This window comes from Pipistrellus hanaki (assembly GCF_964339955.1).
Source record: "Pipistrellus hanaki genome assembly, chromosome: 4".
Taxonomy (NCBI): Eukaryota; Metazoa; Chordata; class Mammalia; order Chiroptera; family Vespertilionidae; genus Pipistrellus; species Pipistrellus hanaki.
Window position 1 is genome coordinate 72,523,070 of NC_140506.1, and position 23,273 is coordinate 72,546,342.

Here is a 23,273-nt window from a genome sequence, read left to right on the forward strand (position 1 = left end):
TACGTTGGCTAATCTCTTCCAACTCTCCCTCCCCCCTTCCCTCTGAGATTCTTTAGTCTGTCCCATGTTTCCATGTCTATGGCTTTGTTTTATCATCAGGTTATTTTATTCATTAGATTCCTTGTTCGTTTAATTTTAAAAAAAATATTTTATTGATTTTTTACAGAGAGGAAGATAGAGGGATAGAAAGTTAGAAACATTGATGAGAGAGAAACATTGATCAGCTGCCTCCTGCACACTCCCTACTGGGGATGTGCCCGCAACCAAGGTACATGCCCTTGACCGGAATCAAACTTGGGACCTTTCACTAAGCCAAACCGGTTTTGGCAATTGTTCCTCTTTTTACACCCCCTTCCCCCATAACTCCCCTCCACCCGGTTCCCACCCCACCCTCTTTCCTTGCCTCCCACCAAACTGTCCTCATCCATAGGTGTACAATTTTTGTCCAGCCTCTTCCTGCGCCCACCACACCGGTGATAGGGCAGCTCAGAATAGTGGAACAACACCTTGAGTTTTAAGCTGACAATAACTATAACTTACCGGCCAAATATATGATGATGATGTGCATTTTCTAAGTAGTTTGGTCATGTGTTCTTTTACAAAAACTGTTACTAGTTAAATACTCTTCCTTTTCAGATGTGCGTTCCAAACAGCAGTATGATGAAAGCCATGTGATTACAGCCCGTCGAGTGAAGAAGGTATCCTGAAATAGTCAGAATCTGGGGCAGGCTGTCTTACAGAAGATGGGAAGAGTGGGAAGTTGTATCCTAGATCCAGGAGGTAGCATCTACTGTTGAACACTTTGGGCAGCAGAGGCAGGACCACCCTTGTGCATCCAACATGAGGGTCTCCCACACTTCTCATGCACTCCCGCCTAGGGTGTCCCTCCCACCATCATAGACAACAGCTTCATTAAACAAATATTGATTTAATTCCTTTATGTGCCAGGCACTGTTCCAGACCCTGGCAATAGAACAAAATACAAGATGCTCTTAATTCATCTCTACCCTCTCCGAGTTTTTGTTCTACTTAGGGAACAGACCATAGGTGAGTCTTTCCATATACATAAAGACAAAGCCCTTCTTCAGCAGTTACCATGCCTGACTCTGGGAGTGAGGCCCCTTTCTCTCCCTCACTGGGTATCTTCTTTGTCAAGACATTGTCATGCCTGGAAGCCTTCACTCAGGGTCCATCTCTGATCTCTGCAGTCCTGACCACATTCTCTGCCCTTGACTTCCAGGTTCTTTTTTTGCCTTCCTGGTTCCTTCTCTGTCTCTTTGGTTCAGCTTCATTTTCTCCTGCTACATATAAAGAAAACCACTGGGCTATCTTTGGTCTCCTTCAGATCTATTAGTATACTTTCTTGCTCAAAGATCTTACCTAAGCTCCCACTTTCAAGTATGCACATAGTTGAGCAGTTCTGTCAATTTTACTTCTAAAAGTTTGTCTCGTAAAATCCCCACGGCCACTTTGGGTATTCTAACTCTAGCTCTTTCCCAGATAACTTGACAGGGAGCATGGGCCCTGGCTCATGTATTTTTCCAGGATAAGCTTGCTGCTTAACATGCTTTCCCCAAACCCAATCCATCTTTATCTGTTTGTGTTTGGTTTTTTTTGTTTGTTTGTTTTTTGTTTTTTTTTTTTTGTGTGTGTGTGTGTGTGTGTGTGTTTCTGTTTTTGTTTTGCCCTTGGATTTTCAACTCTCTGGCTCTATTCCTCTAGCTCTAAATCCCCTGAGTTTCCTTCTTTGCTTTTTGTAGCCTATTCAGAGCCCCTTCATGATGCATGGCCTTCAGTTTTCAGCTTTGCTCTCAAGTCTGCATATCCTTCTGGCAGCATCCCCAACTCTGGAAAAGAGCCATTCTCTCTGTCTCAGCCCTTCACCAATGTTTTTGCCAGCAGATTGCAACCTTTAATGAACTCTCAGCCCCATCAGGACACAGAGCCTCTCTCCCTGATGCACCTCCCTTTCCAGCCTTATCTCCAGCATAGTTCTCTCACCTAATACCTCAATAGCATTGCCCTGTTGCGTTTCTTTGGTTCTAAGATGCCCTTTCCTAAATCCCCTTATATTTTCACATTTCTAAAATTAGAATGTATCCTACAATTGATTTGCCTCAAAAACACATCTATTGTTTTCTGCCTGGCACTCCCTACCTCCCCGCCCTTTTTTGAGGGGGACTTCTCACCCTGCTCAAAGCAGGGGGTTCTAGTGGTGCTCAGTACAATGGTATCCACACCCTGGCCACAAATCTGTCAAGGATAAAAACTGAACAGCTTAGAATTAGAATTAAAAAAGGCAGCTCTTTCTATTTTGGCAGTGAAGTTTGGAGGATAGGAGTCTGAGCATCACTCTCAGTGGTGGCCATGACTTGGGCCTCCGGAAAAGTTGTCTGAGAAGGTGAAGTCAGTGTGCAGGAGAAGCAGAGGAGAGTCTGAGAGGGAGGTCTGGGCTTTAGAGCCCTGGTTCAGGTTTTACTCGGGACCAGTTGCTCCCTGCCCTGCCTGAAGTATTGTTGTATGCCAATAAATCCCTCTTTTTATGTACATTCCTGATTGCAACTGTTGCTAAATTGGTGGTGCATCTTACAATCAATGGTCTCTTAAGATCTAGGAAATAGAACCCATGTGGATTCTGGACATACTGCTCTCTCTGAGCACAGAGTAGGGGTATGCTTTGCTCATTATTGCATCCTGGGTGTTCTCTCTGGTTCCTGACATCAGGTTGATACTCCATAGCTATTTGTTGACTAAAGGTAATGACTAGAACCTGTTCCTTCTGCCTCAAAGACCCCTCTGGTCCTTGTCCATCTGGCAAATGTCCACTTGTCTCTGCAGCCTCATCTTAAATGCCTCCTATTCTGTATGCCTTTCTGGGTCCTCCAGACCAACTCAGGCAATTTTCCTTAAAAAAAAAAATTTTTTTAATCAAACCATGAACCAAGAGGTCACTGGCTCAATTCTAGCTAAAGCACATGCCTGGATTGTGGGCTCAATCCCCAGTAGGGGGCATGCAGAAGGTAGCCAGTCAGTGTTTCTCTCTCATCAATGTTTCTATCTCCCTCTTCTTCCTTTCTCTCTAAAAAATCAAAACATATTTTTAAAGAAATATCTGTATTCCAGCCCTGACAAGTTTGGCTCAGTGGATAGAGTGTCAGCCTGCAGACTAAGGGGTCCCAGGTTCCATTCCAGTCAAGGGCTTGTGCCTTGGTTCTGGGCACATCCTCAGTGGGAGGCTTGCAGGAGGCAGCTGATCAATGTTTCTCTCTCATCAGTGTTTCTACCTCTCCATCCATCTTTCTTCCTCTCTTTAAAAAAATCAATATATATATATATATATATATATATATATATATATACACTTAATCTTTGTAGTCTAGAACCTACAGTGTAGGTGCAAAGTAGGTCCTGAACAAATGTTTATTGAATAACTGAATGTGCAGCCACACCTCTCCCTGCTCTCCCATTTGCTCCACTTTTCCCTTTGCTTATGCTCTTTTCCACACCCAGAATCCCCCCTTTCCTCAATATCACCTGAATAAATCCTGCTGATAATCTGAGCACCAACAGTCTGCTAATTCCTGTAGACAAATATGATTTCTCCTCTTCAAGTCCCAGAGAACTTCCCTGGTCTGTACCTGTACGGACCTTATCTCTCTGTCTTGTAGAGCAGATGTGTGCTTGTCCTAGCCCACATGCAGGTCCTCTGTCAGGGCCTATATGTCAGTCAGACAGGTCCCAAGGGACAGAGTAAGACTCAGGTTCCCCTGAGTTAGTGGGGACTTTCGGGAAGCATTGAGAACAAATGAGGACTAACCTCCGGGCTGGTGCTCTGCCAGGTCTCTGGAGCTCTGGAATACCCTTTAGGATCTTAGGCAAGTCTGGTTCTGCAAGCTCATTCCCTTGTGGGCAGAAGGCACCCCTTGTTCTTGCCCTTGTGTCTGCCATGATGGTGACTCAACCACTTCCTGACTATTCTGATCTCATGGACCTGTTTGGCCATTCCTTCCTTTAACCATATTTATAGTTCTAATGTGCCAGGCATTGTTCTAGAAATCCAGGATACATCAGTGTTCCTGCTCTCACAAAGCTTATATTTGAGCTTATATTTGGCCTCATTTTATCTGCTTGCTCATGACGTCTGCTTATTCAAATCTGCTTATGAGGGATTTTGGCTTTGGCCCCTATCAACAACCACTTGCCCCCAGAGATAGTATATGTTAGTTCAGTTGGTGAGTCAGTAGGCAGACTGTTCTTTGGCCAGGCACTTATTTCTGGTCGAGTCAGCTGTTGTCAGCTTTTTATACCAGGGGATTTGGGTGTGGAAGATCCTTGGAATTTAGTAGACTCTCCAGTCAACTCTCAGTGCTCTGTGCCCATGTACAGTCAAGAAAACAGGCACAGTCCTACCTCCAGCTCCTCCTGGTGCTGGTGTGCAGGGAATATTTTCTCATTTGAACCCACCTGTCAACAGGCTTCTCTTGTGGTTTCTTTAGATAGCAGATGAATACCTTATCCCGGAATCTGTGGATCTAGAGTGTGTGAAGTACTGTGTGGTGTACGATAGCAATACCAGCTGCCTGAACCTAATCCTAAAAGATGACAGTGACAACTTTGGCAGTAGTAGAAATGGTAGGTTTTACACTAGCCATAAGAATAAGTTAAGGAACATTTGTAATAATATGAACAATAAAGATTTATTAAAAAAAAAAGAAGAAGAAGAAGAAAGAATAAGTTAACATTATTGAATACTTTTGACACATGCCAGGAACCATGTCAGGAGTTCTCTCTGGGTCAACTCATGCAGTCTGCAGTACATCCCTATGAGGATAGTAATATGACGAACTGGGAAGAGCTCTGAACCTGCCACTGTTTCAGAGATGCTAGCTGAAGACATGAGGCTACTGGGTCAAAGACAAAGTCAGAGCAATAGAAGTAACTAGAATGTCTTAATTTTCCTGCACTGGTGCCCACGTCCCAGTTCTCACAGTGTGACATGAAGACAGCCAAATATACTTATTCATGTAGTGCATTGTATTTTAGAAGAACTCTGAGCTTAGGAGGCCTGAATCTTTTATAATGGGCAGAAGCCTACCTACCCATCATTGGCTCCGGAGGAAAACAGTCTATCTCCTAAAGCTGTTGGTTATATAAATATCCTTGAGAAGTCACTGCCTTGTTTAAAGGACATGTCAAGATGTGAGAGACCATGGATAATTGTTTCCTAATAGGTAACATCCCCATTTTATTGATGGGGAAATTAGGGCCCTGAAAGGCAAGGTAACTTGCCCAAGATCTCACACCTAGAGGGTTATCTATTGCCACATAGCATATAGCTAGTCATGTGAGAGTAATTCTGGCTGTTGATAGGAGACTTTAGTTCCTCACCCCATATACCTCCCCATAGGACTGCTTGCATGGCTTCGCGACATGGCAGCTGGTAAACACCCCCATCCCCTCCCAGAGTGAGTGATCAGAGAGAGAAAGGGAAAGCCACATGCCTTTTATGACCTAGACTTGGGTTTATATACAGTTGCCTCCACCACATTCTGTTTATTAGAGGGAAGTCACTGAGTATAGTCTACCATCAAGGGGAAGGAAATTAGACTCAACTTTTTTTTTTTTTTAAATATATTTTATTGATTTTTTACAGAGAGGAAGGGCGAGAGATAGAGAGCCAGAAACGTCGATGAGAGAGAAACATCGACCAGCTGCCTCCTGCACACCCCCCACCGGGGATGTGCCCGCAACCAACATACATGCCCTTGACCGGAATCGAACCCGGGACCTTTTAGTCCGCAGACTGACGCTCTACCACTGAGCCAAACCGGTTTCGGCTAGACTCAACTTTTTAAAGGGAGACATTTGAAAGAATTTGTGGGCATTAAACAAACAAACAAACAAACAAAAAAAACACCTAGTAAGTGATTAAAACCTAGGTACTTTGGCTCTCCAGTCTTTTAAGGCCTGGGTTGTGATGTTGGAAAACAGTGCAAAGTCGCTCAAGCCCTGAGCTGGAACATCAAAGCGTAATTGGTTCTAATGTGCTTTGCTGATGTTCCAGAGCAATCTCCATTCAGCCATTGCTTTGGGCTGACCACCTCTGGCCATTGACATGGATGGGGCTCTGCTGTTTGTGGCTCAGTCACTAATATGTGTAGGTGGGTGTATGAGCTGGGGCATTCACACAAATGGTCACTGGGTGGCACTAGGTTTCCACTTTTAATAAAGCCAGTCTTCCCAGGAGGTCCTTAGCTAGAAAATTATCTTCCCCAAACTCACAGTCTGCGGTACATTCCTATGAGGGTGGGTCTGGTCTGCTAATCCTGGGATTGTAGGCTGGAGCCTGAAACCCTAGGGAACAGTGACCAATAAAAATAACCCTCCCTACATTCTATATCTGACCTCACTGTGCTATGCAGCCCCTGTTCTCACTGAGTAGGTAGCTACAATCACAAAACAATAAAAACCAAAACCACTCATGCACACACCTTGCCCACTCAAGGCAACTTTTCTCCTTTAAAGTGGAATCTTTCAGGTAAAGTCATTCTTTGGGGTAAAAGACCATATCAAGATTTCTCTCACCACCCCTTTCTCCTTTCCACTATTAAGCACCCACCTCCCTGACCCTCAAGAAATTCTGGGAAATTTCCTTGAGGGGGAACCTTTATCACATCCTTGAAACAGGTATTGGTCTCTACGTAGTCCTTTTCTGCTGGCCTCTGGAAGAGGTGCAGCTCAGCCTATGGGGCCTTTGGCCATGGGCTGTGCCCAGAATGTCCGCTTCTAGGGTAAGTCATGAGTGGTTCCCTCCACCTTGTCAGTGCACTTAGACTTGTGCCCTTCTATCCAGGCTTTCCCTGACCTTCCACACGTGCTTCTCAAACCTGGGCCTGCTGCAGTGTTGTGTTAACCACTCCCCACCTTTGCTGTGGGAGTCTCAGAATCCTAGTGGGAAATGGGGCACAGCTGGTTTTAGCCTTCTACCCCCTCCCCCAGCCAGGAATTCTTCTTAGGAATCAGGAAATATCTTCCCTTGTCTTAGTCTTGAGGTTGCTCTTTCTAAACTTTTTTTTAGTATGCAAGGGGAAGCCCCCTTCTTGTATGAGCAACATTTCCCTTATGTTAAATCATCCTTCCTTGCAAACATGAATTATAGACACCCACAATGGGCTCATGATATGTGTGGGTGGAGCTCCCTGGACCAGGACATTTACACCAACTGTGAAGAGAAGCTTTGGGAATTTTTGGATTTTTTTTTTCTCCTCCCTCAGCAAAGTCTGACAATTGTTTGGCTAAGGACCTTAAATAATGTAACTTAAAGGTCAGGCTGAGTGATGACTCCCTTGTACCAGATGGTTGTCCTCTTCCCCTTGAAGCAGTGGGTGACCTAGTTCAAGGTGTGAGAAACCTCATGTCAATGGAAAACTCAGATTAATGGGAATAGAAATGAACAAATTAAAAAAAAAATTTTTTTTGTTAATCTTCACTGGAAGATATTTTTTCATTAAAAAAAAAAAAAGAGAGAGAGAGATTGGAAGGGAATGGGAGAGACCTACAGAGAGAAACATTAATGTGTGAGAGAGAAACAATGTGACAGAGACACATCAATTGGTTGCCTTGGGCACATGCCCTGATTTACCAGGCTGGAGACCGAGCCTGCAACTGAGGTATTTATCCTTGACCTGAATCAAACCTGTGATCTTTCAGTCCTCAGGCTGATGCTCCAACCACTGAGCTAAATCAGCTAGGGTAAAATGAACAACTTTAATGTTTCAAAAACATTAACCCCATTACATCCTTGCTGGATAACCTGGGCCCTAGCTTTCCATCTGAGTCTCTAATTATCTCCTGGAAACTGACCTTCCTCCATCTCTGATCCCATTGTCCCTGTATGTGAATACTCCAGGTGGTTGTGTGACATTGACAGGGGAGCAGCTGTCTGGTTTAAAGGCACTAGTGGCCTGGAACTCTCTCCCTAACTCGCCTGGACCCTCTGACCTACCCCATCCTTACTTAGTCTCATATTCAAGAGGGAGATGGGGCTGTAAGACCCTGGGAGATCCAGGGCTCTCTGGCTTCCAAGTCAGGCCCTCAGGGGTGGGCTTTGGCTCCTGTTTTGCCAGCTACAGGTTTTCTCCTGGCCTTGCTATTGTTTGCAGTTCTTTCCCCAAATACAGTTTCTCCAGATGAGTCTCAAGCGGCTTTTTTCCTCAGCAGCCCCTGCTGGAATTGGCCTTTTTTCCTTGGACAAGGTTCATTATAACTGTCAGAGTCCATGCCCATCCCTTTCTCCTTTAGCACAGTATATCTCTTTAGGGGTCAGATCCTGGCCTTGGGATATCTTGGCTTAGTCTTAATTATACAAACTTCCTGTCACATATCTAATTTGCCCATAGTCTAAAGATCAATTAAAGCATTTTAGATTAAATTGATGTCAAAACCACAATGAGGCCCTGACCAGTTTGGCTGAATAGATAGAGTGTCGGCCTGTGGACCGAAGGGTCCTGGATTCGATTCCAGCCAAGGCACATGCCCCAGTTGTGGGATCAGTCCCCAGTGTGGGGATTGCAGGAGGCAGCTAATCAATGATTCTCTCTTATCATTGATGTTTCTATCTATCCATCTCATTTCCTCTCTGAAAGCAATAAAATTAAAATAAAATTAAAAAAAAAATATATATATATATATATATATATATATATATATATATATATATATAATGATATATAATGGCTTTTTAAAAAATATATTTTATTGATTTTTCACAGAGAGGAAGAGAGAGGGATAGAGAGTTAGAAACATCGATGAGAGAGAATCATCAATCAGCTGCCTCTTGCACACCCCCTCTGGGGATGTGCCCGCAACCAAGGTACATGCCCTTGACCGGAATCGAACCTGGGACTTTCCAGTCCGCAGGCTGATGCTCTGTCCACTGAGCCAAACCGGTTTCGGCAATAAAAATATATTTTTAAAAAACAAAACCACAATGAGATAACACTTCACAACCACTAGGCTGGCTATAATAAAAAGGACAATTGTCGCCGAAACCGGTTTGGCTCAATTGATAGAGCGTCGGCCTGCAGTCTGAAAGGTCCCAAGTTTGATTCCGGTCAAGGGCATGTACCTTGGTTGTGGGCACATCCCCAGTAGGGGTTGTGCAAGAGGCAGCTAATCGATGTTTCTCTCTCATCAATGTTTCTAACTATCCTATCTCATCCTCTCTGTAAAAAATCAATAAAATATATTTTTTTAAAAAGACAATTGTTGACGAGGATGTAGAAAAATTTCAACACTCCTACACTGCTGGTTGGAATGTAAAATGTTGCAGTCGCTGTATAAAGTTTGGCACTTTCCTCAAAAGTTAGGTGTAGGGTTATTACATGGTCCAGCAATTTCACTCCTAGATTTGTACCCAAGAGAAATGAAAACATGTGCACACAAAAACTTGTTCATGAATGTTCATAGCAGCATTATTTCTAATTGCCAAAAAGTGGAAACAACCTAAACACCCACCAATATTTATTTAAGAACGGATAATGAATAATATTTTGTGTGGTAGAACCACACAATATAATAATATTCAGCTGTAAAAAGAAATGAAGTGCTGACATGTGCTGCAACATAGATGAACTATGAAAACATTATGCCAAGTGAAAGAAGTCAGACATAATGCATGATTTCACTTATATGAAATGTCCAGAATAGGTAAATCAATCGGGAAGTTAGATTAGCAGTTGTCTAGAGCTGAGTCTTTGGAAGGAAATGAGGAGTGAACCCCTTTAACTGGTACAGGGTTTCTTGGGTGATGGAAATGTTTAAAATTGTGGTGATGATTATACAATTCTATGACTAAACTAAAAACCATTGAATTGTACACTAGCTGTACCATGTACAAATAGGTGACTTGTATGGTACACAAAATACAGCATACAATATATGATACTATATATATATTTATAGAAAAAGATTAACTTTCTTGGTGGTAAGTTGCTTTCACATTTTATTTTATTTTTTTAAAATATATTTTATTGATTTTTGACAGAGAGGAAGGGAGAGAGAGAGCTAGAAACATCGATGAGAGAGAAACCGACCAGCTGCCTCTTGCACACCCCCTACTGGGGATGTGCCTGCAACCAATGTACATGCCCTTGACCGGAATCGAACCTGGGACCTTTCAGTCCACAGGTTGACGCTCTATCCACTGAGCCAAACCGGTTTGGGCTGCTTTCACATTTTAATTGTAACACCCATTTCTATATTTGCTTCAGCCTTCTAGATAATTGCTTTTCAGAATAAAGTGGCCATTTGTTGAAGCTTTAGACAAATGGGCAACACGCAGGAGACATTCATTTCTTTGGTCTTCACTCTTAGATATGTTTGCTGGAGGAACTGCCATTGGATGTGGCAAAGCCATAGCCCACCTCACCCGCTATCCTGTTAAGATCCTGAGAGGAGGCTATGAGTCCTTCTCAGCCAAGTACCACTTCTTCCGGACGCAGAAGATCATCTGGATGCCACAGGTAAGGCAGGGTGCTGAGCACAGGCAGGCTCAGATGGCCTTCCCTGAGGACCATGGTTTGGGGAACAGGGTAAGAGAAAGAGAGACAGACAACATAGAAAAGATGGAAGAAATATTGAAGGCTGGGCTTAAGAAATGAACTTGGGATAGCCAGGAAGTCCAGTCCAAGATTATGAATTTATAATTGTCACATTTGGGGAAGAGCCAACATGGAGTTTAAAAGATGGGGCCTATTCAGAAGGCAGGGGAATTCTGGATTGTGGGTTGTAGTCAAAGTCCGAAAGGCAGGGATAGGTGTCATGGTTCAAGCTGCCTCAACTTTCTTAACTTTTGGGCCCAGAGGATACAAAAGGGTGAGAAAGCAGTCCCTGCCTTTGATAAGTTCTTACCTAGTGGGGGAGACAAAGTGTATGGAGCCCAGAGGAGAGGCACTACCTCTGGAGCCCAATCTGGAGGAGGAGGAGCTCATGAGGAAGTGGGGTGAGGGCAAATAGAGCAAGCATGGAACAGCCATGACCGGCCGGCAGGAACCCATCCCTAGGGGCACTGTGCAGAATCTAGTTTATTGAGGAGTCTGACTGCAGCGGAATGCAAACATCTAAGGTAGGGGTGTCGAACTCAATCAGAGAAGGGGCCAAAATCTAAAATCCAGCCTAAATCGCGGGCCGAATGGTTTACTGAACAGTCATAAACTGACAATGTCATAAACTGACAGCGGAGTGCAGTGATGACAGCGCGGTGCGGGCCACATTGCAAGGCCTGGCGGGCTGGATTTGGCCCACGGGCCTTGTGTTTGACATATGTGATAAGGCTTACATTCTTTTCAGTAATTGCCTTTAGCTGTGCTCTTATTTTTGCCCTTAGTTACATCTTGGGGAGATTCCATACTTTCTGGCCACTTTCAATTATGAAAAATTACATTTAGCCATAAAATGATTTGAGAAATGTGTATATTAACTGGGTATTTGATGACAGTAAGAAATTATTATTATACAGGGTAGGACAAAAGTAGTTTTACAAGATGCAAATCAAAACAACAGTGAGGTACCACCTCACACCTGTCAGAATGGCTATCATTAGCAAATGAACAAATGCCAAGTGCTAGAGAGGATGCAGAGAAAAAGGAACCCTCCTTCACTGTTGGTGGGAATGCAGACCAGTGCAGCCACTGTGGAAAACAGTATAGCGTTTCCTCAAAAATTTAAAAATGGAACTGCCATATGACCCATTTTAATACCACTTTTAGGAACATATCCTAAGAAAACAGAAATGCCAAATAAAAAGGATATATGCACCCATATGTTCATAGCAGCACAATTTACAATAGCTAAGATTTGGAAACATCCTAAATGCCCATCAGCAGATGTGTGGATTAGAAAACTATGGTATATCTATACAATGGAATACTATGCTGCTATACAAAAGGCATTCTTACCATTTGCAGCAGCATGGATGGAACTAGAGAGCATTATGTTAAGTGAAATAAGCCAGTCAGTGAAATAAAAATACCATATGATCTCACTCATTTATGGATAATAAAATAACCTGATGAACAAAAAGATAGATACAGAGGCAGAGAAACCTTGAATAGACGTCAAATTACACCAGGAAGCCCGGGGGCGGGGGGGGGGGGGGGATTGTCGGTAAGAGATCAACTGAAGGACTTGTATGCATGCATATAAGCATAATCATTGGATGCAAGACACTGGGGTGGGGGGAGTGGGGTGAGGGCATGTGCAGGGGTGTATGGGAAGCTGGGGGAAGGTCAATGGGGGGGAAAAAAGAAGACATATGTACTATTATTTGTAATATTTTAAACAATAATAAAAAAGGGAAAAAACAAACAAACAGTAAATACAAGCCAAATTGCACAAACCAGGGGAACAAAGGTTTACAGTTACTTGTATGGAAAATAATACTATCCTATCTAATAAAGAGGGAATATGCTAATTGACCCTTACACCGTCACAAAGATGGTGGTGCCCGCAGCCAATAAGGCAGGAATATGCGAATTGACTGTCACACCCTCAAAAGATGGTGGCGCCCACAGCCACAGATGGTGGCACCCAGTCCCCTCAGCCTTGCCTGGGTGCCTGCCTCTAGAGTCCCCCATTTCCCTCAGCCACCCAGCTGCCCAGGGCCAGCCTGAGGTGCAGGCCAGCCTCAGATGGTGGCTGCCCAGCCGACCAGGGCCACCGGAGGTTCAAGGTTCAAGGCTGGCTGAGGCTTGCACTGCTGACAGTGGCAGCAACAGAGGTGTGATGGGGCGTCGCCTTCCCCTGATTGCTGGGTCACCTCCTGTCCCTGAGGGCTCCTGGACCGTGAGAGGGGACTGGTCGGGATGAGGGACACCCCCTCGAATGCATGAATTTTCATGCACTGGGCCTCTAGTAATTAATAAATAATAATACAAGAATAAACTCTTGTTTTGTATACTTACAACTGTAAACTTTTGCTCCACCCTATATTTCTTTAGGTTGTAATGACATGATTATGGTTATATTTTTTAAAATATAAGTATCTTTTAGACATAATGAAATATTTATGGGTAAAAGAATATGATAACTGGGATTTCCTGCAAAATAATCTGGGATTGGTTGGAAGTCAGTATAGATGAAACAAAATTGGCCATTAGTTGATAATGTTTGCAGAGGGGTGATAGATCTTGGGGATTATTATACTGTTCTTTCTACTTCTGTGTATTTTTGAAATAATTTTTTAAAGGGAATAAGGACAATCAGTCTAGTACAAGCTAGGCTGATTTAACATTCCAATCTCAAACCAAATCTCATCTCTTCCCATTCCCAGAACTGGGCAGCCTTGGGTTTGCTGTGGGCTTATAGTGGGGTTGGCTTCAAGGACATCTCTCTTCCAACCTTTGGGGCCTGGCCCCGTTGGTGTTGAGGATCCAGTGTGTGACTGATTGCTGTTGGTGGAGTCTCACTCTGACTTCACCTAGTTCTGTGTGTTGCTGGTAGCATTTGTTGCTGGTTTCCTTGGAGCTTTGTTGGGCACAGGGACTGTTTATTATTGAAGATTCCTCAGAGAGAGAGCCAGATTTTAAGCCAGAAATACCCTTAATTTCCAACCTTTTCCTTCCTTTGGTAGCCCATGACCCCCCACTGCATCCATCCGTACTCCTTCACCCGAATTCCTGAATGAGCCACAAAGGACTGTGATCACTACAGCCTCTCCTTGCCTTGCTGACTTGGCAGTTCCAACCAGCCTGTGCAAAAAGTTGGGACCCATGTCTGAGATTATACCTGTTCCCAAATCTAGCTCTCCAAAGGAATATCTTCTGCACTTTCATGAAGGTAACCACACTATGATTTTCAGCTCAACAGGTGTATAGCCAATCTCCCCATCCTACAGACACTCCTCCTCACTACTAGAGGAGCACTGCTTACTGACTTTGCAGTGTTCAAAGGCAATATTTCTCTACAAACATGACACTGCTGATAACTAATTGCCTCTCCCCTTTTAAAGTTTTATTAAGGTATAATTGACATCGGAATAACTGCATATTTTTAAAATGTACAATGTGGTGAGTTTTGACATGTATGTACATCTGTGACCTGCCTTATATAGATTGGGGGAAGAGGGGTGGGGTGGTAGCTGATGGTAGCTATCAGGGCCCAGTATAGAGTTCTACCCTAATTGTTTGTGGTCTACTCTAGAATGCAGGTGCCTACTACTTGTCTCTTCTTGCTCAGTTACTAATTCAGGAGCAAGAGTGAAAGCCCCACCCACTTCCTGCTATTGTCCTGATACACTGTAAAGCAGGGGTGTCCTTTTTTTTTTTTTTTTTTTTTTAAGAATCTCATTTCTTCCAATAGGAAATTCTTTTTTTATTTTATTTTTTTTTTATATTTTATTGATATTTTACAGAGAGGAAGGGAGAAGGATAGAGAGTTAGAAACATTGATGTGAGAGAAACATTGATCAGCTGCCTCCTGCACCCCCCTCTCCCCCCCACTGGGGATGTGCCCACAACCAAGGCACATGCCCTTGACTGGAATCGAACCTGGGACCTTTCAGTCTGCAGGCTGACGCTCTACCCACCGAGCCAAACCGGTTTCGGCAGCAGGAGTGTCCTTAACTGTTCCCAAGGAACTCCTTCTATGAATGGAGATGGAGACACCAAATTTAGGCTCTGAGACTGCCCCTCTACCTTAGACAGAGTGACCTATAATTTCCTATTTTACATTTGGTGTCCCTTACATAAGATTTCACCTTGAGTAAAGGAGTTCTGTGACCAAAAGGAATGTGCAGGCCACACTAGAGAGATGATGGTAAGCTACTGAATGTTTTACATTGAGGGGTGGCGTGGTCAGACTGTACTTAGATCAACTCTGATTGCAGAGCAGAGAGCATATCAGTGGGAACAGAGTAGATTTGGAGAGACTTGCTAAGAGGTAGGGATGAAGAGTAGAGAATAGATTCAAGAAATACTTAAGAAGTGGCATTGATTAATTTGGAGTCGGGTGTGGGGATGGGGGTGGGGGACCCAGCTGGCATGGCTCAGTGGTTGAGGGTAGACCTATGAACCAGGAGGTCACAGTTTGATTCCTGGGTTGCGGGCTCGATCCCCAGTGGGAGCCATGCAGGGAGCAGCCATTCAATGATTATCTCTCATCATTGATGTTTCTCTCCCTCCCTTTCCCTTTCTCTCTGAAATCAATATATATTTTTAAAAATATGGAGGGGGGCAATGGGAGAGGAGGAGGAGGAGATTAGTGTGGGTGATTTAGGTGTGGGTGACAGGAGTCTATGGTGTGGCTCATTGAGGTGGCGGACACAGGAGAAGGAGGCAGTGTGGGAGGAAAGCAGTGGGCTCAGTTTGGACATGTTAATTTTTTTTAAAAACATATTTTATTGATTTTCCACAGAGAGGAAGGGAGAAGGATAGAGAGCTAGAAACGTCGATGAGAGAGAAACATCGACCAGCTGCCTCCTGCACACCCACATCGGGGATATGCCTGCAACCAATGTACATGCCCTAGACCGGAATCAAACCTGGGACCTTTCAGTCCGCAGGCTGAAGCTCTATCCACTGAGCCACACCGGTTTCAGCTGGAAATGTTAATTTGATGCCTGCTTATTTTATTTTAAATATATATACTTTTATTGATTTTTAGAGAACGAGGAAGGGAGAGGGAGAGACATATATTGGCTGCCTCCTGCCTGTCCCCTACTGGGGACTGAACCCACAACTTGGGCATGTGCCCTGATCAGGCATCAACCAGTAACCTCTCCATGCATGGGATGGTGCTCAACCAAGTGAGCCACACCAGCAAGGGTAGATATCTGCTTGTTTTGCATTTGTTGATGTGGCCATCAAAATTAAGTCATTTAGAATTAACATGTGCTTGCTCTTTGCAGCACAGAATGTTTTTATCCATGTCACACCCTCTTCCCCTGCAGCCTGCACAGGTACAGGAAAGGAAGGAAGCTGGTTTGAAAGCAGCAGAAAGAGAGTTGATAGATTTGTGATGGGTGTTTAGTGAGGTTTTCTAAATGGAAGTAGGATTTCATTTGGCTCCAGCAAGCTGAACATCCTGAGTGAGGGAGGTCAGCCTGAGCCCTGGGGATGCTTGGGGTCAACATCTGCAAATAGCGGGTCTCCCTGCAGGTAAAAGGGTCATGAATCTCTTTTGTAAACTTGAGGATTTGCTCTGTTCTTTGATAGAATGTTTTGAGGCTGTCAGCGTGGGAAGGATGTGGGCTCACAGTGGGTACACTGGGAGGGGAGATGTGCTGATGCCAGAAGGCTTTGAAATGGACAGTGAAGTAGTCTCAGGTACTTAAGATGCTATTTTTGAGTCAGACTCAGGGCCAGAGGAATTTTTAGAACTGGGATTGACCTTTGAAGTTACATAGGTCAGCATTTTCCATGAATACTGATGGAAAAAAATATGACTTAAGATATTAGAAATGTCAGTTTAAACAATGTTAGTGGAATTATTTTTTCTTTTTTTGAGGTTTTGCCTAGGTTTTATTTTACTAAATATCACAAATACATTTTCAGTTCATGCCAGCAATAACTGTGTAGCCAGTGTTTTATTATATACATCTGAGCTACAAAAGCTCAGTCCAGGGAACCATTAGGAAAATTTTCACCAGCTCTCTGTTCCCCGGAGGCACACTTTGAGGACAGGCACACTTTGATAAGCATGTCTTAGAACAGTGGTCGGCAAACTCAAATATCAACAGTACAACGATTGAAATTTCTTTTGAGAGCCAAATTTTTAAAACCAAACTTCTTCTTCTTCTTCTTTTTTTTTTTTTTTTAATATATTTTATTGATTTTGTACAGAGAGGAAGGGAGAGAGATAGAGAGTTAGAAACATCGATGAGAGAGAGTCATCGATCAGCTGCCTCTTGCACACCCCCTACTGGGGATATGCCCGCAACCAAGGTATATGCCCTTGACCGGAATCGAACCCGGGACCCTTCAGTCCTCAAGCCGACGCTCTATCCTAGGGGTGTCGAACTCAATCAGAGAAGGGGCCAAAATCTAAAATCCAGCCTAAATCGCGGGCCGAATGGTTTACTGAACAGTCATAAACTGACAATGTTAACCAGAAATGTGAATTTAAAATGAGTGGAACAATCTTTTCATTAACAGTGCTGTTAACCAACTCACATGCTATCAAGCAAAACAGTAATATTGGTATCAAGCAAAACAGTAATATTGGAATGTACCTAAAATGCTCATTGTTTTGTTTTCTGGCTAGATGTCTGACACCGTTTTCCCCGGATCAATGAGTCAATGTTCGGTTTTATTTCTTGGGCTGTAGCAACCCGCAAAACAGCATGGAGGTTGTCATCGGTAATGCGTGATCTGTGCTTGTTTTTGTTCAGATTCATTATTGAAAACATCTGTTCACAAAGATAGGCGCTCCCGAACATGGATAGAATATGGGCAGCATGAAGTCGGAGCTCTGGCATTGAGTCAGGGGGCAGTAGAGGGTAGAAGTCCTCAATTTCAACATCCTGAAACCTTGATTTCAGGCCACTGTCAGACTGAAGCTCGATTATCTCCATCTGAAGGTGATGGGGCACATTGTTGACATCAACTGTAAAAGGATTGGCAAAGATGTCAAAGCCTGAGTGCTGTGTTCTAAAGTCAGAGAAGCGCCGCTCAAATTCACTTAGTAAACGGCTAACTTTGGTAGCCAGCCGACTGCAAGGAAAAGTACCAGAAATAGTGGTTGAGATACTCAAACAAACGGGAAAGTGGGCAAGATTGTCCTGTTCCAGTTGGGACTTCCATAGTTGAAGTTTACACTGGAATGCTGTGATCATGTCAGACATCTTCGTGATGACTTGTTTGCGTCCCTGCAGCTTCAGATTCAGTTGGGCGAGATGCTCGCATATGTCACACATCATAGCAAAATCACATAGCCAGGCGGGATCCGACAGTTCAGGCAAGGGCTTTCCTTTACTTTCCATGAAAAGAGCAATTTGTTCTCTGAGCTCAAAAAATCTTTTGAGGACTGCGCTCTTGCTCAGCCATCTTACTTCTGTGTGGTATGGCACGTCTCCATGCTCTGCACCCACCTCCTGTAAAAACTGCTGGAACTGGCGATGATTCAGGCCACGTGCCCGTATAAAGTTAATAGTTTTAATGACTGTGGTCATTATGTCATTCATGTCCAGAACTTTTCCACACATAGCCTCTTGGTGGATAATGCAATGATAAGTAATCAAGGGTGTGTGGCAGTGACATTTTTGCATTCTTTCCTTCATTAGTCCAACCAAGCCTTTCTTTTCTACGCACATTGAAGGTGCGCCATCGGTAGTTAGCCCCACCAACTTTTCCTAGGGTAATTTAAAATTATTTATAGATTTCTCCACAGCCTCAAATATATCTCTACCAGTCGTCGTCCCATGCATGGCAGCTACATCCAAAAGTTCCTCAGTGACAGAGAGGTCGGTCTTCGTAGCACGTATAAAGATGGACAGCTGTGCTGTATCAGTGTTGTCTGTGCTTTCATCGATAGCAAGTGAAAAAGCGAGATAACTGCATGCCTGTTCGGCCAGCTGTGATGATAGATTTCCTGAGAGTTCTTGAACTCTATCTGCAATGGTGTTTCTTGACAAACTGACATTTTGAAAACTCTGTATCTGGTCTGGGCATACTTGCTCACACACTTTTAGCATGCATTGCTTCAAAAAGGCACCCTCTGAAAAACACCTTGAAGTACGGGCAATTTCTTCAGCCACTATAAAGCTTGCTTTCACTGCAGCATCATTTTTCGCTGTAGCCTTTGTAAACATTTGCTGCTGTGATTGTAGTTTGCCTTTTAGTTCTTTAACAATTTTATGCTTTTCTTCCAAAGTATATTTGCCATACTTAACATTATGTTTGGTGTCAAAATGACGACGTATATTGTACTCTTTCATCACCGACACTGTCTCATAACACAATATACACACTGGTTTGCCCTCTCTAAGCACAAACATGTATTCATTTTCCCATTTGTCATTAAATTGTCTGCCTTCACCGTCAACTTTTCTTTTCCTGGACATTTTGGGATCAATATTGGCAGTAAAAGATGTAGTTTATTGGAAATCTGCGTTAGAAGGAAAAAGTTGAAAACTGCACAGGGATAGCTTGATTTGGCAGATGGAGTGGAGAAAAAAAAAGTCAGTCAATAAATGCCTGGCTGGGTACAGATAGCAGATTCTGTTGCGATTTTTATGCCTGCACTTTATGCCAGGAACTGGCAGCTTCTGCTGTGTATTTTTTATGCCCGCACACTCACTCTCTCCTCTGCTCTGCCACCCGCACAACCACATCGGATGCCGGACTATAGGTCACGCCTCCTGAATCTCGCGTGACTTGTTATCTATGCGCATGCGTAATAGATAGCAAGTACGCAAGTACCGTGGCCGGTGAGGCTGGCCGGTGAGGCGGCCGGCGAGATCACAAGCCGCCTATGTCACCGGGCGTCATTGTGATGGAACGCAGCGGAGTGCAGTGATGACAGCGCGGTGCGGGCCACATTGCAAGGCCTGGCGGGCCGGATTTGGCCCGCGGGCCTTGTGTTTGACATGTGTGCTCTATCCATTGAGCCAAACCGGTCTCGGCATAAAATTAAACTTCTTCTAACGCCACTTCTTTAAAATGGACTCACCCAGGCCATGGTATTTTGTGGAAGAGACACACTCAAGGGGCCAAAGAGCCACATGTGTCTTGCGAGCCGCAGTTTGCCAACCAAGGTCTGACTGATGTGCTTTTCTGGCTGTTTTCCAACTTGTTTATAAAATTAGTTTTATTACTTAGTGATGATTTTTTTCTAACCACATAATTGGCGCTGTAATGATCTTTCCTTGTAACAATCATATTTTCAATCCTCCAAACTTTATTGATGTGTAGTAGATATATAACATTGTATAAGTTTAAGGTATACAACTTGATGATTTATATTTGGATACCAGAGTCCCAGTACACAAAATTTGTGCAAGGGATGGGGGGGCAGTGTCCCCTCAAACCAGCCTGCAACCTCTCCAATCTGGGACATCCCTCTCACAATCTGGGACCACTGGCTGCTAACTGCTCACTTGCCTGCCGGCCTGCCTGATCGCCCCCAACTGCCCCTCCCACTGGCCTGGTCCCCCTTACTGCACCCCCCTGCCAGCCTGGTCACCCCCACTGTCCCCCTTGCGGGCCTGGTCTCCCCAGGTAACCTGTTGTTTAGTCGTTTGGTTGTCCCTCACTAACCCCCCTGCCAGCCTGGTTGCCCCACACAGCCTGTTTGGCCGTCCATTTGGTTGCGACGGTCACTCAGGCTTTTATTATTATGGATACTGTGAAATTATTTCCATGATAAGGTTAACACATCCATCACCTAACAAAATCACCTTTGTGTGTGTGTGTGTGGTGAAACATTTAAAATCTACTTTCTTAGCAATTTTCAAGTATGTAATGCAGTATATTACAACTTCAGGAGTTATTTGCCTTATATCTGGAAGTTTGTACCTTTTCATCAACATCTGTTTCTGTGAGTTTTGCAGATGTTCACATATAAGTGAGATGATTTATCTTTTTCTGACATTTCACTTAGCATAATGCTCTCAAGACCCATCAATGTTATTGCATATTAATAGGAATTCCTTCTTTTTTATGACTGAATCATATTCAATCGTATATATGTGCCACATTTTCCTTATCCACTTTCCCACTGATGGACACTTAGATTGTTTCCATGTTGTAAGACATGGCTATTATAAATAACTAGAGGCCCATTATACAAAGAGATTCATGCAATAGGCCTTCCTTCCCTTGGCTTCCAGCACTGGTTTTCCTCCCGCACCCGGGACCTAGACCTTTGCTCCAGCCAAAGTCTGCCTTCTTTGGCTTTGCTGCAGACTCCAGCTGGAGTCAGCCGTCTTCATCTTCACTGCAGTCTTATCTTCACTGCAGCACTCTGTTCCTGTAGAACCTTTCCCTCCCCCCTCATCCCACCCACACCCTCCCTCTCATAGCAGGTGTCCTGCCCCACCTGGCCACTCTGTGCCTGGAGCAGCTGGGCGGTCACCATCTTTGGCCTTCTAGTTTGCATACTCACTCTGATTGGCTGTGGGTGTAGTGAAGGTATGGTCAATTTACATGTTTGTCTATTAGGTAAGAAGCTCAAGTGAGCATCTAGGTGCAGATATCTCTTTGAGGTAGTTATTTTGTTTCCTTTGAACATATACTCAGAAGTGGGATTAGTGGATCATAGGGTAGTTCCATTATAGTTTTTTAGGAACCTCCATACTATTTCCCATAGTGGCTGGAGTTAATGGATTTTTTTTACTGCCAGACTTATTTGAGCCTTTAACTGCTAATGTATATGGTGAGTTTCTTAGAGAGGACTATGCTTCCCATATGTACTTGGTTCTCTGAACTCTTTCTTCACAGTGCACTGTGAGGTGCCGTGTTTCTTAAACTTTGGGGAACATAGAAATAATCCTTTTCTTTGTTTCTTTGTCTTTCAAAATTTTTCTTATGATGACTTTAGACCTGGAATTCAGTAAGCTTCCATTTAAATGATGGCCTATTCTTTCTACCTCTCTGTCAAAACTCATCAGAATTCATTTCCTAATGACAGACAGGCTCTGGTGAAGTGGGTTTTTGTTTGTTTGTTTTTTGTTTTTTGTTTTTTAAGTATTTAAGTTCTGGTGGACTCTGAGTATAATAAAAGGGCTGTTCTTTCCAAGCCATAGTGGTTCAGTGGTTGAGCATCTACTCATGAACAAGGAGGTCACAGTTCAATTCCTGGTCAGGGCACATGCCTGGGTTGCATGCTTGATCTTAATAGGAGGCATGCAGGAGGTAGCCAATCGATGATTCTCATCATTGATGTTTCTATCTCTCTCTTCTCTTGAAATCAATAAAAACATATATTTTTTTAATGGCTTTTTTTTTTTAATGCAGTTGTTGGCCACAGAGTATTAGACTCCACAGCCAAATGCAAACATGTGCCAAGGAAGGAAGATAGATGATGGTATTCATATCAGCATGCTTTAGCATGATGCTATGCTATAGCTCAGTCCTTCTGTACTACCAGCCCTGTACCTCCTCATGCAAATTGTTACTTGTCAATCTTTATGAATACCCAGATCTCAATTTCATTCATTGTCCTGGATAATCTTTCTAAGCTTATTTGCTGACCCACATTTTAAGAAACCAATACCTCCAACTCCAAATGAAAACAACTTCCCTGGGGAATGTTTATATAATAGTAACATCTCTCCTTCCCCACCCCAGGAATTGGATGAATTTCAGGCATATCCTGTTGAAATAGTTCCAGGAAGAATCTACCTGGGTGATTTCAGGCAAGCCTGTGATCCTAAAATTCAGAAGGATTTGAAAATCAAAGCACATGTCAATGTCTCTATGGAGACAGGACCATTGTAAGTAGCAATACTATTGATTTTTAAAATATTAAGTATCATTTGTTTATATAAGATTCCTGGTGACATGCATTTAGAAAGTAGAAAGGTCTATTAATATAAAATGTAAAATAAAATGTAAGAATGTATTTTAAAAAATTGTCTTTAGTAAAATCATAAAGATATACATCTACCAATACAAAAAAAAAAAAAAAAAAAAAAAAAAAGGAAAGGTCTCTTAGAAGACAGCATATACTGGAATAGGGTTTTCACTTTTAACTTCATCTGTTCCTAGCCTATAGTCTTGTTTCCTGGCTTGGCTGTGGCATCCTTTGCCCCTAACCGAGACCTCATACTTCCTTCAAAACTCACCAAAAATAAAACTTTCCTGGTTTTTAACATTGTGGTCAAAGTATCCTAATCTACCTTGCTATATATGAGAAATAACCCCTATCTTAGTCCATTCAGGCTGCTAAACAGAATACCATTGACTGATGGTTTATAAAACAGAAATTTATTTTCATGGTGTGGAGGCTGGGATATCCAAGATCAATGTAGCAGGGATTTGCTGTCTAGTGAGAGCCTGCTTTCTGGTTCATAGACAGCCATATTTCCACTGTATCCTCACATGGTAGAAGGGGCAGGGAACTCTCTGGGGCCTCCCATTCATAGGGCTTCAAGCTCAGGGTCAGTTTTACAACAACAACAAATAAACAAACAAAACATCTAAAACAATGGTTTTCAGACAGTGGTTAATAGCACATGACAGTGATTCCAGAATGAATGAAAAAAAAAAAATGAGCTCCACAATCAGTTTAGCTTATTTCTTAGAGATTGCTAGAGCCCCACAATTAACTTAGCTTAT

General features: G+C 43.2%; 1 protein-coding gene across 3 annotated transcripts in view; it reads left to right on the top strand.

The window, feature by feature from the left end:
- STYXL1 (serine/threonine/tyrosine interacting like 1) overlaps positions 1–23,273 on the top strand; it is a 53,033-nt gene that overhangs the window by 13,743 nt on the left and 16,017 nt on the right. For 2 of the 3 annotated variants that reach the window (XM_084881568.1, XM_084881567.1), the window contains 4 exons: positions 637–698; positions 4,497–4,632; positions 10,375–10,523; positions 22,284–22,429. In XM_084881568.1, the coding sequence (XP_084737694.1) occupies positions 637–698; positions 4,497–4,632; positions 10,375–10,523; positions 22,284–22,429 (493 nt within the window). The remainder of the gene's footprint in view (positions 1–636; positions 699–4,496; positions 4,633–10,374; positions 10,524–22,283; positions 22,430–23,273) is intronic. The other variant, XM_084881569.1, reaches the window with a different exon arrangement.